Source organism: Lithobates pipiens, unplaced genomic scaffold, assembly GCF_037356315.1.
Source record: "Lithobates pipiens isolate NorthernLeopardFrog02 unplaced genomic scaffold, aLitPip1_a1.2 Scaffold_18, whole genome shotgun sequence".
In the NCBI taxonomy this organism is placed as follows: domain Eukaryota; kingdom Metazoa; phylum Chordata; class Amphibia; order Anura; family Ranidae; genus Lithobates; species Lithobates pipiens.
In genome coordinates, this window is record NW_027507758.1 from 376,788,339 (window position 1) to 376,806,942 (window position 18,604).

The window sequence follows — 18,604 nt, forward strand, 5'->3', positions numbered from 1 at the left end:
TCCAGGCACCTTGAACCACCCCACTGCAAGAGAAAGGTGAGAAAAAGCATAGCGCTAAGACTCCTTTCACACTGATGGACCGATCGGGTCTGCCCGTCAGTTTTTCAGGTGGACCTGATCAGACTATCCATTGCCCTCTATGGAGCAAGATGTCAGCGGGCATGTGTTTACTGACACCCGCTGACATTCAATCCAATCCTGTTCTCTAAAAGCAGATGGCTAGGGATCCATTCCTCACCTATCTGGCGGGTCAGATGGAAACAGGTGGTCTGTGTTCATCCGACAGCCCATAGAGGACAGCAGGCTCTATCTATATCTGCTCTAAGGAAGCGGAGCAGACATGAACCTGTCATCCGCCTGGTCAGCAGGGATCAGTGGAGATCCTCTGCTAAGCAGGCAGAACTACTGGCAGACTCCGCCAGTATGAAAGGGACCTAAATAGTAAGCTTAAAGTGAAATTCCAGGCTAACTAATCCTAAAATGCTCCCACCCCCTTCTGACTTCTATTACCAACTATTCTGTGGAAGATCCATCTGTATATTTACCTATTTTCAGGCACCTCAAGTTCGGTCATGCGATTGGCTCTCTTATGTCAACTAGCAGCAGCTTCAGGGGAGAGGGAGCACCGACAATGGGTTCCCCCGTAGTAGGTCAATGGGTGACATCACTGTTCAGTCATTCCAGCCATTTCCTCTCCCCTGCAGTTGACATGAGATCACATGAAAGGACCAGCCTGAAAATAGTTAAAAAGGTAGAAGTTCACCCCAACACTAAAATCTCTAAATCTACAGACATCCACGATCCAAGACTAACCTATCTAGCCCTGTAAAGAAATAGCATTACTTACCTTTTTTGAAGCCAGTCCGTCTTCAGTGGCAGAAGCTCTGCAGAAGAGACAGCCGACAACTGCTGAGAAACGAGTGGGAAATGACTTCACCCATAGACTTACAAAGGGGCTTCTGTTGTCTGTCTCGTCTGCACGCGCCTCCACAGAGAAGCTGTCGCTGACCAAACAAGACTGGCTTATAAAAAAATAAAAATAGAAAAAAGTATAGCGATTTCTTCTTTACAGGGCTAGATAGGCAAGTCTTAGATTGGTGGATGCCGTTAGATTTATAGATTTTAGTGTTAGGGTGAACTTCTAATCTAAGTATATATATCTTTCTTACACAGATTTCTGTGGGAATTTCTGTACAAGCTGATAAAAAGATTTTTTCCCTTTGGACAAAAATTTCCTTATTGGAAACATGCCAAAACATGAGCCGCCAGAGAGGTTTCAGAAAATGCCGAGTGTCGCCAAGCCATAAAATTTTTTTTTTTTAAATTGATCGCTTCACTTCCACCACGACTCCGCACTAAGGCCACAGACATCCAATCAACTAGCTAAATGTCTGCAACAACACTACACATCTTTCATGACAGGTCACCCTTATCCCATGTGGCCTGTATTGCCATACTACATAGCAATACATATTTTCCACTTCTGACCAGCAATTAATGTATAGTAAAACAATGTGAAGGGTTACCTGAATTGATCTGAATCCTGCCTGTTAGAAGCAGCAGAAACAAGAAGTAGAGAGTGGAAGGAGACAAATGTGAAAAATTACACAAGAGGGGTTCATCAATATAGACGAATAAATGAGCAAGAACGTAGCCTTGTTAATGGAACATATGGCGCCAGAACAGAAAATTCTCAGTTAACAGCTCAGTGGAAGGGTCAGAATTACACACATTGTAGGTGTAAGGACACGTAACATCAACATTTATATCACCATATTTCACAATCCAATTCTACGGCGTTGGGAAAACTACTAATATAGTAGGGAAAAAATTAGCCATTTAATACAACCAAATAGGTTTCAGTTTTTAATTCTGGTCTCCTTACCCTTTTCTCTTTCCAAGCAGAGAAGCAAAAAAATTCTGGACAATTTCAGGCCAGGAAACAGAAGTTTCCAGCAATAAAAACCAAGACGCTAAACTCAATTATATATAAACTGTAAATTAAGGCGACTTCATAGAAATAAGTGTTAATAGTTTATATTTATCAATACCAAAATGGAACATAAATGAACAGAAGAGCAAGTGCAAATCAACCACCTTTACCTAGCAATCATTTTAGGTACATTTGCACAGCTTTTGAAGGAACTCAGCAGCTAGGTTGTTCCAAACATCTTTGAGAACCACAGATCTTCTGTGGATGTACAACACCTCAAATTCTTTTGTCTTAGTGTGATCTGACAGACTATGCTGAGATCAGGGCTCTGTGGGGTCCAAACCATGGCAGCTTGTAATGACATTGGCTGTAAGTTTGGGGTCGTTGTCCTGCTGCACAACAAATTTAGGACCACACACATTGATGGCATGGCATGATAAATATATGCCTGTATTTCTCAGCATTGAGAATGCCACATATTCTGACCAAATCTCCAACTCCATGCATGGAAACATAGGAACTGGGGTGCAGAAAAATGGCAACAGGTGCTTTGGACTGATAGTGAATACTGAAATATTTGGCTGTAGCAGGAGCCAGTTGGTTCACAGAAGGGCCGGAAAGCGGTACAATCATGTGTGTCTCTGCAGGCAGCAGTGAAGGAAGGAGTTCCTTGCTAGTTTGGAGTTGCATTTCTGCAAATGGAGTTGGAGATTTGGTTGGAATCAATGGCGTCTTCAAGGCTGTGAAATACAGGCAGATAATTACCTTATTTATCGGCGTATAACACTTTTTTCCCCCCTTAAAATCAGGGGAAAATTGTGGGTGCGTGTTCTACACCAATCCCCCGCCGTTTCTAAGCTTCTTGGCCACACTCTGCAGCTTTCGGAAAGCCCAAAGCTGACGAGAACGGCTGAGAGCTACCGAGTGCCACCGAGATACACAGGACATCCGCGCTCTCTTGGCGGTGCCATTTTTAAACAGCAAGCCGGCAAAGACACTGACAAGGCTGCAAGTGGCTGGCAAGGCTGCATTAATGGGCATTTAAATGTAAGTTTTTTTTTCCTTAACCACTTTCAGACCGGACCATTTTGCTGGTAAATGACCAGAGGTCTTTTTACACTTTGGCACTGCGCTGCTTTAACTGGTAATTGCGCGGTCATGCAATGTTGTACCCAAACAAAATTTGCGTCCTTTTCTTCCCACAAATAGAGCTTTCTTTTGATGGTATTTGATTGCCTCTGCGATTTTTATTTTTTGCGATATAAACGTAAAAAGACCGCAAATTTTGAAAAAAAATGATATTTTCTACTTTTTGTTATTAGAAAAATCCAATAAACTCAATTTTAGTCATACATTTAGGACAAAATGTATTCAGCCACATGTCTTTGGTAAAAAAAAAGTCAATAATTGTATATTTATTGGTTTGCGCAAAAGTTGTCACATCTACAAACTAAGGTACGTTTTCTGGAATTTACGCAGCTTTTAGTTTACGACTGCCTATCTCATTTCTTGAGGTGCTAAAATGACAGGGCAGTACAAAACCCCCCCAAATGACCCCATTTTGGAAAGTAGACCCCCTAAGGAAATTGATAAGAGGCATGTTGAGCCCATTGAATATTTTATTTTTTTGCCTCAAGCGATTGAATAATGACAAAAAAAAAATTTTTTTTTTTTCACAAAGTTGTCACTAAATGATATATTGCTCACACATGCTATGGGCGTATGTGAAATGACACCCCAAAATAAATTCTGCTGCTTCTCCTGAGTACGGGGATACCACATATGTGGGACTTTTTGGGAGCCTAGCCGCGTACAGGGCCCCGAAAACCAAGCACCGCCTTCAGGCTTTCTAAGGGCGTAAATTTTTGATTTCACGCCTCACTACCTATTACAGTTTTGAAGGCCATAAAATGCCAAGATGGCACAAAACCCCCACAAATGACCCCATTTTAGAAAGTAGACACCCCAAGCTATTTGCTGAGAGGCATGTTGAGTCCATGGAATATTTTATATTTTGCCACAAGTTGCGGGAAAATTACAAACTTTTTTTTTTTTTTTTTTTTTTTCACAAAGTTGTCACTAAATGATATATTGCTCATGCATGCCATGGGCATATGTGAAATGACACCCCAAAATAAATTCTGCTGCTTCTCCTGAGTACGGGGATACCACATATGTGGGACTTTTTGGGAGCCTAGCCGCGTACGGGGCCCCGAAAACCAAGCACCGCCTTCAGGCTTTCTAAGGGCGTAATTTTTTGAGTTCACTTCTCACTACCTATTACAGTTTTGAAGGCCATAAAATGCCAAGATGGCACAAAACCCCCACAAATGACCCCATTTTAGAAAGTAGACACCCCAAGCTATTTGCTGAGAGGCATGTTGAGTCCATGGAATATTTTATATTTTGCCACAAGTTGCGGGAAAATTACAAACTTTTTTTTTTTTTCACAAAGTTGTCACTAAATGATATATTGCTCACGCATGCCATGGGCATATGTGAAATGACACCCCAAAATAAATTCTGCTGCTTCTCCTGAGTACGGGGATACCACATATGTGGGACTTTTTGGGAGCCTAGCCGCGTACGGGGCCCCAAAAACCAAGCACCGCCTTCAGGCTTTCTAAGGGCGTTACAGTTTTGAAGGCCATAAAATGCCAAGATGGCACAAACCCCCCCCCCCAAATGACCCCATTTTAGAAAGTAGACACCCCTAAATTTAGGGGTACACTAGTGAGACTAGGTAATAAATGGCGGGTGCCCTGAAACTATAAAAAAATAACTAACCAACCAGCGTCACCTGTAACAGTTATATGGTGATCACTGGTGAAAGGGTTAACTAGGGGGCAATCAGGGGGCTTTATGCGGTAGTATATGGGGGTCCCTGGCGCTATAAAAAGCTGCGGCGAACCTAAATACCTACCTGCCTAACTAGCGTCACCTGTGACACTAATACAGCGATCAGAAAAACGATCGCTTATTAGGCTGGGTTCACACTGGAGCGATGCGGGAACGCCACGAATGCGCGGCGGGTTCCCGCATCGCATGCCTCCCGGCGGCAGTTCACACTGCCCTATGCGAACTGCTGGGAGTGTCAGTGAAATGTTAATGACACCCCCAGATCAGTTCGCATATCGCAGTGCGATCTGCAAACTTGGATCGCATGGTGTGAACACCCATGCGATCCGATTCTGCTGCGGACCAAAAAAGGGTCCCGTGCGAGTTTGCGGCGGGTGCGACACGAATTCAGCCATACTATCTGTATAGCTGAACTCGAATCGCACAGAGATCGGATGTGATTTGCACTGCAGTGCGGTGCGAATCACATCCGTTCTCATAAACCGCTGCAATGTGAACCCAGCCTTAGTGACACTGGCGACGGGGGGTGATCACGGGGTTAAACCTTTATTGGGGGGGTTAGGGGGGTACCTTAGAACTAAAGGGGGCTAACCCTAACTGCCCTAACAGTTATTAGTCACAAATGACACCTGCCGGGTGATCAGGGGGTTAAACCTTTATTAGGTAATAAATGGCGGGTGCCCTGAAACTATAAAAAAATAACTAACCAACCAGCGTCACCTGTAACAGTTATATGGTGATCACTGGTGAAAGGGTTAACTAGGGGGCAATCAGGGGGCTTTATGCGGTAGTATATGGGGGTCCCTAGCGCTATAAAAAGCTGCGGCGAACCTAAATACCTACCTGCCTAACTAGCGTCACCTGTGACACTAATACGGCGATCAGAAAAATGATCGCTTATTAGGCTGGGTTCACACTGGAGCGATGCGGAAACGCCGCGAATCCGCGGCGGGTTCCCGCATCGCATGCCTCCCGGCGGCAGTTCACACTGCCCTATGCGAACTGCTGGGAGTGTCAGTGAAATGTTACTGACACCCCCAGATCAGTTCGCATATCGCAGTGCGATCTGCAAACTCGGATCGCATGGTGTGAACACCCATGCGATCCGATTCTGCTGCGGGCCAAAAAAAGGGTCCCGTGCGAATTTGCGGCGGGTGCGGCGGGTGTGGCGAATGGCTGAACTCGAATCGCACAGAGATCGGATGTGATTTGCACTGCAGTGCGGTGCGAATCACATTCGTTCTCATAAACCGCTGCAATGTGAACCCAGCCTTAGTGACACTGGCGACGGGGGGTGATCACGGGGTTAAACCTTTATTGGGGGGGTTAGGGGGGTACATTAGAACTAAAGGGGGCTAACCCTAACTGCCCTAACAGTTATTACAGTCACAAATGACACCAATGCAAAAAAAAAAAAAAAAAATGACATTGGTGTCACTGTGACTGGGGGGCAGGGGTAATTGGGGGGGTGATCGGGGGGTAAAGGGGGGGTGTGAGTGTGCCTGGCATGTTCTACTGTGTGTGGGATGTGTTGGTGCAACTCACTGATCCGCTCTCCTCCGTGTCGGAACGAAAAATACCGACACGGAGGAGAGAATACATCACTTCCTCTCCTGTGTTTACATTACAGGAGAGGAAGTGATGTCACCGGGGATTTCCATTCGTCGGGAGCGATCGCGAGGGGGTGGCCATGAATGAATGGCCGTCCCCTCGTCCGGGATCGCTCCCGAACGAAAACCGACCGCCGCAGGCACCGGGCGGGGGCCCGATCGGGCCCCCGACCCGCGGGAGGCAAATCACGTACATCTACGTGCTTATGCCTGCCCGTGCCATTCTGCCGACGTACATCGGCGTGAGGCGGTCGGCAAGTGGTTAAACTTCCCTTCTAAAAGTTTTCTTTTTTCTTTTAAATTCCCTCCTAAACTTGGGGTGTGTGTTATACGCCGATAAATACAGTACCCCTAATGCTATACCATTAAGGAGGCATGTGATTGGCCCCAAATTTATTCTGTAGCAGGATAACAACCTTTAAAACATACAGCCAGCCATTAAGAACTATCTCCAATGTAAAGAACAAGGAGTCCTGGAAGTAATGGTTTGGCCCCCACAGAGCCCTGAATACAACATAAGGTCTGTCTGGGATTTCATTGGGGGGGGGGGTTTAGACAGAAGAATTTGAGGGAGCCTACAAGATGTTTAGAACAGCCTAACTGCTGATTTTTCAAAAACCTTGTGCAAATGCATCTAGGATTGATGCTGTTTAGAATGCAAAGGGTGATCCACACCAAAATGTTCATTTTGCTAATGGATAAAAATAAACGATTAGCACTTCTATAAGCATTCTTAACTTACAGCATTATATATATATATATATATATATATATACACACACATATATATATATATATATATATATATATATACACACACACACACACACACACCTCCATCTATCTATCAATTCTTTAAAAAAAAAAAAAAAAAAAAAAAAAAAAAGGTTTAACCTCTTAAAGACTAAACCTTTTTCTGGCACACCCCCCCCCCCCCCCCCCTCTCTATATCTATAGAACATACTGATACAGCTAGCACATACTGTAGCTATAAAGATACCCTAAAATTATTAGAACCTGCCAAATGTCTAATTTTTAGGAAGATAAAAACTACCTTAGAAGCCAGAAAAATGAATACTGGTGAAGAATAAAAATCTTTACACAGTAAATGAAATGTGATTGTTCATTTCAAAAGAACACACTTTGTGCAGCAAGTAATTTTATAAAAGAGCATGAAAGTACATTTAGCACAACCATTTGTTGGTTTATGATAACCCAATTAGAATACATGGGGACCATATGCATTACACATTCAGATGGTCACAGTGTGTATTGCTAACCATACTAATTTATACACTCAAGCAGCACAATCATGTGTAAGAAACCAGCACTTTTACCAGGTGTAGGCTATAAAAAAATAAAAATAAAAAAAAACAAGCAAACACACACAAACAGATATTACTACATTTTCTTCATTATACAATATCTGCAAAATCACCACACTTCCTACCCATATGATATTTTTGTTTCCACCCTCCAGAAACAACAAACCCAACTACACATATTCAGGATTACCACCCCTCTTCTATTCTCAGAATGTATCCACCCACTTTATCTTTCCCTTTCTTTTTGCTCCCATCGTTTTTTGCATATGTTTGATCTTTTAAAATTTAAACCAATCATTCCACATTTCTAAAAATATTCCAAACCTATACTCATATGAATGACAAAGTTCTTCCATAAATCAAATATATTCTACTCTCAAGCCAATCTTTGATGGACTTTCCTGCAAACACCAAAACATTGGTGCAAGTACAAGCCCCTTTGCTGCGTTCCAAAATGTTCTTAAACAATTACCGGTATTTTAATTATCTTGGGCAAATGCTTTAGATCTCCTACCTGTCGGGGCTGTGATTGTGTATTCATTTGTGGGGTCTGTGGAGGCCCAAACACCACAGGGGCCGTAGGTGTGGGGAATTGCTGAGAATAAAAAGCAAAAAGTAAATTAGTAATCAATGAACCATCTGAGGATCTAAAGTCAAAGTATCACAACTATGAGAGAGCCATCAACCAATGAACGACTAGCACATGTGCCATTCCACCCATGTCCGAACACACTGCCTGTTTTTAGTCACATATGGCGACCCATCACATTTGGCTACCCGCTAGACTGCGCATGCACGCCACCATATGCGTTCCAACACTGGAGATCTACGCTTACGCAGAATTTCATGGCCACACCCCTGAGTCCAGGTTCAAGTCCCACCATCCAAGTGGACACAGAGTTAGATTATAATTATGCACAATGAAGCAAGGCCGTGCCCGAAGCGTGGTGAGCCCACGAGGGGCCCTGTGGCAAAGTGGTCTTAGTGTTGGAATGCATATGGTGGCTTCACGCACTCCAGCGGGTAGCCGAATGTCAAGTGACACCTGAAATAAGTAAAACATTTGAAGAAAGTCTGCCATTTAATCCACAGGGAGTGTCCAACCTGCAGCAGCATTTATAACATTTAAAACAAAAAAGGAATTTGACTTGCCTGTAGAGTACAGGATACAGGTTTGATATTCATAGACCCCGAGTTATAGGCTGGTACCTTCAGGTTATTGACATTGGAAAAGCTTTGAGAACATGCTCTCCTGAGCACCCCTCCATAACCCTTCCCCGTTCAGAGATATTCAAAGAGAAATTTGTGGCGAAAAGATTCTCCCAAAAAAGGTTATTTACATCTAAAAAGGCATGCAGACCATGCAACTTTTCTCATTCGAATACTGAAAGTGCATCAGCCGATTCAGATTCACTCGGCAGATTGACTTAAACTGCTTTTTCATCAGAGTAAAAATAAAAAAGTGGGAATCTGCAACTCTTAAAGAATACTTTAATCTATTGTAAAGCTTCAAAATGAAAAAAAAAAAAAAAAAAAAGTGCAGTTAGTTTTGCATAGAGTGGCCCCAATCTTCCATTTCTGGGGTCCCCCGGGGAGCTTTCTCGGCTCCTCCCCACATCAGATAGCCCCTAGGAGAAGCGTTCTCCCTGGGGGGGGGGGGGGGGGGCGGCGCTACCATGCGGGCACACTCCTGAGTCCAGCATTTGGACTGGTCAAGCCCTGGTTGTAGAAAGGGCAAAATGTGAGGCGCAGAGTATTCTCTGGGATTTAAGTGCCTGTGCTTAAACCAGAAAGAAAAAAAATATATAGGATTTTTGTACTCACCGTAAAATCCTTCTCTGAAGTTAGTTGACGAACACAGCTTCATTAATCTTGACCGTAAGGTTATGTCCCCTTCAGGAGAGGACTAGGCAGAACATGCAATTCATGTGAAAAACAGAACTGTACAGTTCCGCCAAGGGGGAGGTCCCTCTGGCAATAACCCCTCAGCCTGCTTCCTGCAGCTCAGTACATCAACAAGCAGTATAACGTAAAGTAATAGGAGGGGTGGTGCTGTGTTAGTCAATGAACTTCAGAGAAAAGGATTTTACGGCGAGTACAAAAATCCTAATTTTCTCTTTTGTTCATTGACTGACACAGCTCCATTAATCCTGACCATAGGGACGTCCAAGCAGTGTCATAATGAGGGGTGGGAACAGCAAACATAATTTCACCCCCAACCAGAGGTGCTCCCCAACGGAGTAGCCACCTTCTGAACCAACCGCATCAGAACTTGCGGCCAACATATGCATCCGATGCATAGACAAACAAAAACGTAACTTTCTCCGACAAGAAGAAAGTGTAAATTGCAAAGATTATACGGCCGCCTGCAAAACTTTGCAGCCAAAGCAAGCATCAGCAGATGTGCTTACATCAACTTTGTAGAACTATGTGAATGTGTGAACGGACGACCAAGTAGCCGCCTTACACACCTGGGAGACTGACACTTGATGTCGAAAAGCCCAAGATGCCAAAATTGCCCTGGTGGAATGGGCCATGACAGGATAAGGGGGCACCTGCCCCTTCAAGGCGTAAGCCTGGACCACAATCTGTCTGATCCACCAGGAAATGGTGGTTGACAAGACCGCCAGCCCTTTTTTTGGACCAGCTACCAAAACGAACAGAGTGACTTCCAGAAGGGAGCCATGCCAGACAGATAAACCCTTAAAGCCCGGACCACGTCCAGGGAATGGAGGGCCACCTCCTTAGGGTGTGTTTTTCGGACACAGATGGTAGCACAATATCTTCATTGAGATGGAAAGCAGAAACCACCGTCAGCAAAAAAAGGTTGCAGATGCACCACCTTATCCTTGTGGATAACCAGATAGGGCGACTTGCAAGACAAGGCTGCCAGCTCAGAAACCCTCCTGGCAGATGTAATTAACACTAGAAAGACTACTTTCTGAGAAAGTCAACAAGAGAATTTCCCTGATGTTCTCAAAGGGCGGTTTTTGAAGCACCGATAGCACCAGGTTCAGATCCCACAGAGGTAAGGGCGGACCCACCGGAGGGGACTACATGCCAAACCCCTTGCACAAAAAGTACTCAATGAGAGAGAAAAAAAAATAAATAAAAAAAATAAAAAAACAGCCAAGGCTGATATCTGTCCCTTGATGGTGCTCAAGGACAGCTTCTGGTCTACTGCTCGCTGTAAGAACAGCAAGATCCTGGAAACTGAATAGGTGTGCGAACACCACCCCATCTCCTCACACATGGAGATATAAGCCTTCCATGTACGGTGGTATATCTTCCGAGAAGACTTTCGTGCCCTCAGCACAGTGGAAATTACTGAGTCAGACAGACCTCGGTTCCTTAGCACCTGGCTTTCAACAGCCATGCCATTAAAACCAGCGACGGTAAAGCAGGATGGAGTATCAGACCTTGTGATAGGATTGGAGTAGAATCCCTGAAACCTTTCCGGTTCTGGAACAGGCGCTACCACCCCACGGCTGAGCAGGTCTCTTGCTGCCCCAAACAGGGTCTCCCGGTGAACACAGCAGAGAAGCCGCCAAATGACAGTGCAATGAACTGGAAAGGTTTGTCTCCTACTGCAAAGTGCTAAAAAATAAAAAGTGGTGGATAAAAGGGAATATTTAGATAGGCATCTTGGATGCATACAGTTCGTCTTATCTTGGTAAATTCATAGAAAGCTTTGACAGGTACATGTTTTAGAAATGTGTTCAGAATAGGACAAATATCCACGTCGGATTTCTGCAGTGAACAGGTTTGAATAGAATCCTTAGAACAGGTCCTTCAAAGGAGGTACTGGAATGACTAATTCTTGGGACAAAAGATAGTTCAGGGTGTTCTCCAGATTGGATTAACCTTGAGCAGATTTTGGTTCATTTAAAAGGAAAAAGTATGGGTAGGGAGTTGAGGCCCTCTATCTTTTCAGGAAGTAGAAGCCCTTGAAGAACGGGACTTTAGAGCTTTCCTGGTAGGAACACCCACAGAAGGCCAGACCATATATAGCTGGAACCTTACTTCTAGGCTCTTGTCATATGGGAATAAGGTGAGCGTTCTGTGAGAATCGAGGTGTTTGGTGGAAGCACAGGGTCTACCCCACACAGAAAAACATATCGCTTAATTGGACTATGAATATATTGATCTCCACCCAATGGGGCTTTATTTTTTAGCCACCATCACTTGTTTTATATTGGTGCACTTGAGATCTTTTGTTATATTGATTGAATTGATGCAAATATCGTTTTATTGATTTGGAGTGCACTTGCTTAGGAATTGTGCAGCACCATCAACATCAATTTCACAAAAAAAAATAAAAAATTTGGATTTTTGTACTCACCGTAAAATCCTTCTCTGGACGTTCGCTGACGGAAACAGCATCTTCACCTTGACCTTAGGGTTATATCGCCCCTTTAGGAAAGCTAGGCAGAAAGTGTTAAAAACAGCAACACTGGGTGGATCAGACAGATCCACCCAGGGGGTGGTCCTACTGGCTATAACCCCTCACTGCATCCAGCAGCTCAGTTCATCAAAAGCAGTACAAATAGGAGGGATGGGTGCTGTGTCCATCAATGAACTACAAGAGGAAAAGGATTTTTCGTTGAGTACAAAACTCCTATTTTCTTTCGTTCACTGACGAACAGCATCTTGATTATTGACCTTAGAGATGTCTCCAAGCAGTGTAAAAACAAACACACACACACACACACACACACACACACACACACACACACGGTGGGAACAGCAAGAAAACTCCTCCGCCCAAAACAGCCAGAGCTCAACAGAGGAGTTGCAACTTTAAACAGCCGCCTGCAAAACCTTGCAGCCGAAGCAAGCAACTGAAGATGCGCTCACATCAACCTTGTAAAATTTTGTGAAAGTGAACGGATGACCAGGTCGCCACCTCACACACCTGGGTAACGGATGCTTGATGTCGGAAAGCCCAAGAGGCACCAATTACCCTGGTAGAATGTGCCGTGACAGGAAAGGGAGGCACCCGCCCCCTTATAGCATAAGCCTGAACCACAATCTGTCTGATCCACCAAGACATGGCAGATGAGATCGCCAGTCCTTTCTTCGGACCAGCCACCGATACAAACAGCGAGTCCGACCTCCGAAAAGGAGCCATAAGCAGATGCACCTGCAGAGCCCCAAGGAATGCAAAGCCACCTCTTTGGGGTGTGACGGCTGAGAACATAAGGACGAAAGCACAATGTCCTCATTTAGATGAAGGGCAGAAACAACCTTTGGCAGAAACTTTTTTTTCTTCTGACGCTTATTTACTTTTTCATATTTATATAAATTCATCAGATTTTTCTTCTCTCTCTTCGTACAGGTGGTCTCCATGGTCATAGCATCCAGAGTTGTTACATTAAGGACATATTTGCACTGTTATGCTAAATTACTTTAAATATAATTATGATTCGACCCAGTTTCCATGGCGATTTCCTCTTTAAGACAGCCTTGTGCTAATTTTTCAATCTTTGCCGTGTCCCCCTCGGGACTACTTCCGGCCATGTCTTCCGTTCTGTGGGGCCACCATCTGCATTTAGGGGTGTGTGCGCTCGAGAGGAGTGACTTTGCGGCTGGTATCCCCCGCATGTCGGCGGCGTTCTGACGTCATTGCGCCGCTTTGACGCTGGATCTTTCTCGAGGCTGTGGCACAGCCTTTGCCGACACTGTTTCAGCGACGGGCTGTGCCGCTATGCCTGAGGGGCAGGTCTCCGCCCATCTGAGCAGATTTCGGGGCCGATTGGTTACCATTTCCCATCCCCCGTCCTGCTTGGAATCCACTGGAGGGCATTACTTTATGTTTCACTTTATGGCTCATTCCAACAAAATCTGTGCATCACCCTGTGTTGCTACTTTGTAGCACAATACTGGTAAGCCTTTGTTTTTGTTTTGATACTACATTCCTAACTCAATGGTATTGTTAATTCAGTAGTATAAGATTTTACATTACCTGTAAGGCTGTGGCACATTTATTTGAGATAAATCCCTCCAGTGATATCCATTTGTGTAGGGAATTCAAGCCCCTCTAAGACCTGCTCCTTGTGGACATGGCAGCCCCAAGTTTCAATGATGCACGAGCCAAAAATCCTTGCAGCACACTGCTTATTTCCTAGTCTAGGACACTGCATCTAAATACGATCGTTTATTAAGCCTTCTTCAAAACAACGTGAAACTAGTTTCTGTCCTTTGGGAAATTAAACCAAGTACTATCTGGATGCTGGGACCCAGACGATCCGCCTGCTTTTAATTACAGTTTTGCGCCCTAAAACGCCTATTAAATACTTTACGTTGCATGTCATCATTCCATTTCATATAATTAATATTGTTCATGTTTGGTAGATATTGCAGTTCTCTTGAGATCCCTGAAGGAATTTTATATTGAACGTTTGATCCGAAACATGTTGGATATTAGGAGTATATTGGATAACGTCCTGATTTTTTTTTTCTTAAAGTCTGGGGTCTTTTTCATATACATCCTGCAAGGGTCTCTGCATATACATTGCAAAATTTTCTAGTTTGTATATATTTTTGAATATCTCTCTGTTTTGTTTCTATTTTGATGATGTATTAATAAAAATTGTATTTTTACAATATTGCATCCGACTACGTTTATTAACCCCACCTACAAAAGTCCCTAGGGGCATATCCTCCTTTTTTCTGTTTGGCAGAAACTAAGGCTACGGACGCAGCACCACTTTATCCTTGTGGAGGATCAAGTAGAGAGACTTGCAAGACAAGGCCGCCAACTCAAACCCTCCTGGCAGGTGTAATAGCCACTAGAAAGACTACTTTCTGAGAGAGGGTCAATAAGGGGCTCTCCCTAATGTTTTCAAACGGCAGTTTCTGAAGCACCAAGAGCACCAGATTCAAATCCCATGGAGGCAGCGGTGGTTGAACCGGAGAGGCCACATGTTTAACCCCCTGAACAAACTTACTCACCAATGAATGAGTCACCAAGGGGTCGAGAAGAAGAAGAAGAAGCAGAAGAAGAAGCAGAAGGACAGCCAAAGCTGATATCTGGCCATTGATGGTGCTTAAGGCAAGATTCGGATCCGCTCCGCGCTGCAAAAACAGCAGGATCCTGGAAATAGAGTATGTGTGCGGACCGCACCCCGTCTCCTCACATGGAGATGTAGGGCTTCCACGTACATTGATAAATCTTCCGAGAAGATGCCTTCCGTGCCCTCAGCATAGTGGATATTACCGAATCCGACAGACCTCGGTCCTTTAGCACCTTGTTTTCAAACAGCCATGCCGTTAAAGCCAGTGACTAAAGCAGGATGAAGTATTGGACCTTGTGAAAGAAGGTCCTCTTGCATTGGCAGCCGCCAAGGAACACCCGCCACCATTCGTATTATGTCGGCCTACCACGGACGCCAAGGCCAATCTTGGGCAATCAGAATTACTGGAATCCCCTTGGCCTCTACTCTGCGAAGCAGACGTGGTAGAAGTTTGAGTGGGGAAAAAAAAAAAAAAAAAAAAGAACAAATCAGCCGATAATGCCCCCATGAAGCCACCAACGCATCTGCCCAGGGATCTTTTGACCTGGCCACAAACCTCTGTACCTTCCAATTGAGTCGAGAAGCCAGGAGATTCACATCTGGCGTGCCTCACCTTAGGCAAAGGAGCCAAAATACATCCGGATGTAGCGACCATTCCCTTGGTCCAGCATCTGACGACTTAGAAAACTCGCAAGCAGACCACCTATGTCCAAAATTCCAGCAGGTTGATCGGCAGGCGGGATTCTTTCTGGGTCCACGACCCTGGGCTGATTGTATGCCCCAAATTCCACCCCAACCAGTTAGGCTGGCGTCTGTTGTGATCACCGTTCAATGAAGAGGAAGGAACGACTTCCCAGACCGAAGGGCAGCGACCTCAGCCACCAGAGTAGGGAATTCCTGACTAGCTGGCTCCGGAATTTGACAACAGAGATTTGTCCCATTTTGACAGGATCTCCTTTTTGCATAACTTGTGTAAAATTGAGCATACAATACTGCCTCGAAAATGGCTACCATGACACTCAGAACTCGCATGCAAAAAACGCAGCGACGACCACCTGTGGGACCCCAACCACTTCACCGCAGCTTGAAGAGTCTGCAGCTTGTCCAAAGGGAGAAAGACTCTAGCCCCCGAGGAGTCAAGAAGCAGGCCCAGGTACTCCAGGCGTTGAGTTGGCACCAACACCGACTTCTGTAGGTTCAGTACCCAACCAAACTCCCGCAGAGTTTTCATAGCGATTGTTACATCCTCTCTTAATTCTGAGGCGGAAGCTGCTCTCAGAAGGAAGGAGGTTGTCCAGGTAACTAACCCCCCCCCCCTGCTGCCTTAGCAAAGCCAAAATTGGGGCTAGCACCTTGGTGAAGACCCTCGGTGCTGACACCAGGCCAAAAGGGAGAGCTACAAATTGGTAGTGCTCGTCCCCGACCACAAATCGCAGAAACCTCTGATGCTTGATGCATATGGGGGGGGGGGGGGGGACATGCAAGTATGCGTCCTTGGTGTCCAGGGAGGCCAGAAAATCCCCCTGATGGTGTGCAGTGACCACTGAGCAAACTGATTCCATCCTGAACCTTTGTACCTTCACAAAGCTGTTGAGGGCCAGGACTGGACGGAAAGTAGGGAGGTCCACTGGGCAGCAAACTCCCGAAAGGCGAGTGAAGGGGGGGGGGGGTGGAGGCGGGGCAAACCTTCATGCGGTAACAGATTTTCTTGCAGGCTTGTGAAACCAGGGACACCGTTGTCCCTCAGCAGGCACCTTGTTGGAATGGGAACGCTTACCTGCCTACCGGGGGGGATGAAAAAAATCTGCTTCTGAGCGGAAAAGGAGGGCCCTTGCCTACAGCGTTGCTCCTTACCTTTTCTGGACTGTGGGAGCAATATACTCTTACCCCCAGTAACATTCTTAATGTCATCCAGCAAGGCTCCAAATAGCCTCTCTCCCTTGAAGGGCAAGTCCGCCAGGGCTTTCTTGGATGCCTGGTCCGCAGACAAACATTTCAGCCAAATCAGGAGACTTAGCACTACTGCTGATACCGAGGCTCTAGAGAGCAAGGGTACCGTATCCAAGGTCGCATCACAGACATAGCCAAGGCCCTGCACCAACTGGTCCACCAGCTCTACACAGACTGGGGAAGCCTGTTGCTTCTCCAACTCACAGTGCAACAATTTAACCCATTCAATAAGAGTCTGTGACACAAGGGTCGTGGCTAATATAGGGCACAATGCTGACCCCTCCACCGTAAACATGGACTGGACAACCGCCTTGGCCCTTCTGTTGGAAGGGTCCTTGAAAGCAGGAGTCCTCCTTTCCACCGGCATCGTGGTTACCTTATTTAACCTGGATACTGGTCTACAATCGGAGGAGATGTCCATTTCTTTAGGAAACTCTCCTCAAAGGGGTAACATGCCGCCAATGTGTTTCGGGACTGGAAAGGCCTGCTGCGGTTTTCCCCACTCCTTGTAAATAAACTTATCAAAATAAGTTGGGTAAGGAAACACCTTAGCCGTGTGGGCCGGCTCGAGGAACTGACACCTCTGTAGATGCCCTCGCTGTATCCTCCATCTTTAGGGTATCCTGCACCGCTGTAATAAGTGCTCCTACAAGCACCTTTTCCTGCGCTGGCCTGGACACACAGTCATCCTCACTGTCGGAACGGTCCTGGTGTGCATCCTCTGATATGCCAGAACAGGGGCCGCCTGTCACTCGCCCCTCCCCGAGTCTGAATCAGAGCTTTCACCAGAAGACAGTGGGGGGGTGGGGTGTTTTTTCACCCCCCCTTGCACCCGCAGGCCGCTTTCACCCTGGAAACAAAAGCCTCCAGGACCGCCGACAGTGTCCATAGGCAACACAGGTGCAGGAGAACCACTTGCAATAACAGGGATGTCTGGGGAAGAAGTGCCAGCTTCCGACGCCATGCTGACCCACACTCGCCTGTCACCACTTAGGGACCTAAGGCAAGATACACAAAATGTCCACCCTCCTAGCTGCCACAGATTGAGGGCCCCCCCCCCCCCCACAGGACTCACCACCCTGACCCAGGTACTGTGCTGTGCTGCTGCTGTCTGCTCTCCCGTGTCATCCATGTGGTGTCTGTGTGAAAAGCACGCTGTTCTAGAAGGCAACAAGTACCCAGCGCTAGAGGCAAAACTACCTGAGGCTACTAGAAAATGGCCACCCCAGCAAAAAATGTCTGAAGGCGCCAAGAAAAATGGCCAAACTTCCAGAAAATGGTTGAAAGGCAAAAACTGGCTACAGCTACAGAAAAATGGCATGTCAAACACAGCAAACACACCCCAACATGGCCCAGAAATAGGGAAGAGAACAAGCGGACCCCCAAGCGCAGCCCCCCCCCCCGGCCAGGTACACGCACCATATCCCCATGTGCCCAGTAACATAGCGGCCCACCGAATGGGGAGGAGGGAAGGAACAGGGAGAGAAGGGAGAGTGAGACCCCCCCCCCCGTAGTCGATCCACCCCCCTCCTGGAGGGACTGCTGGGCGCATTCCACAGACAGGCCCATCACCTGAGCAGTACGGGGTGGCTGTCGGCCACGGCACACAGCCCTGTCATATGTGTGCCCCGGAGCATACAGCTCACCAGCCACCCCTGGATCAGACTGGGCATGTCGTGGCCAACCCAGCGCGTGGCTAGGGCCTGCTCACGCTCAATGGCCAGGCTGGGGAGACTACCAGTATCTATATTATCCAGCCTGTCACCCAGCCTGGCTGTTGATTGTAGATCACAGGACACAAAAATGCAGAAAAAATAAAAAAATTCCCAGGACAAATAGTCCCACCAGGAGCCAGCTCCTTCCACACTAAGCAGAAAAAAAAAAAAAAAAAAAAAAAAAAAAAAAAACAGT

General features: G+C 45.9%; 1 protein-coding gene across 4 annotated transcripts in view; it reads right to left on the minus strand.

The window, feature by feature from the left end:
* The window catches only part of EIF4G1 (eukaryotic translation initiation factor 4 gamma 1), a 105,798-nt gene that overhangs the window by 39,591 nt on the left and 47,603 nt on the right, over nt 1–18,604 (minus strand). For 3 of the 4 annotated variants that reach the window (XM_077487755.1, XM_077487753.1, XM_077487752.1), the window contains 2 exons: nt 8,242–8,322; nt 1,527–1,547 (listed from right to left, as the gene is read on the minus strand). In XM_077487755.1, coding sequence (XP_077343881.1) covers nt 1,527–1,547; nt 8,242–8,322 — 102 coding nt within the window. The remainder of the gene's footprint in view (nt 1–1,526; nt 1,548–8,241; nt 8,323–18,604) is intronic. The other variant, XM_077487754.1, reaches the window with a different exon arrangement.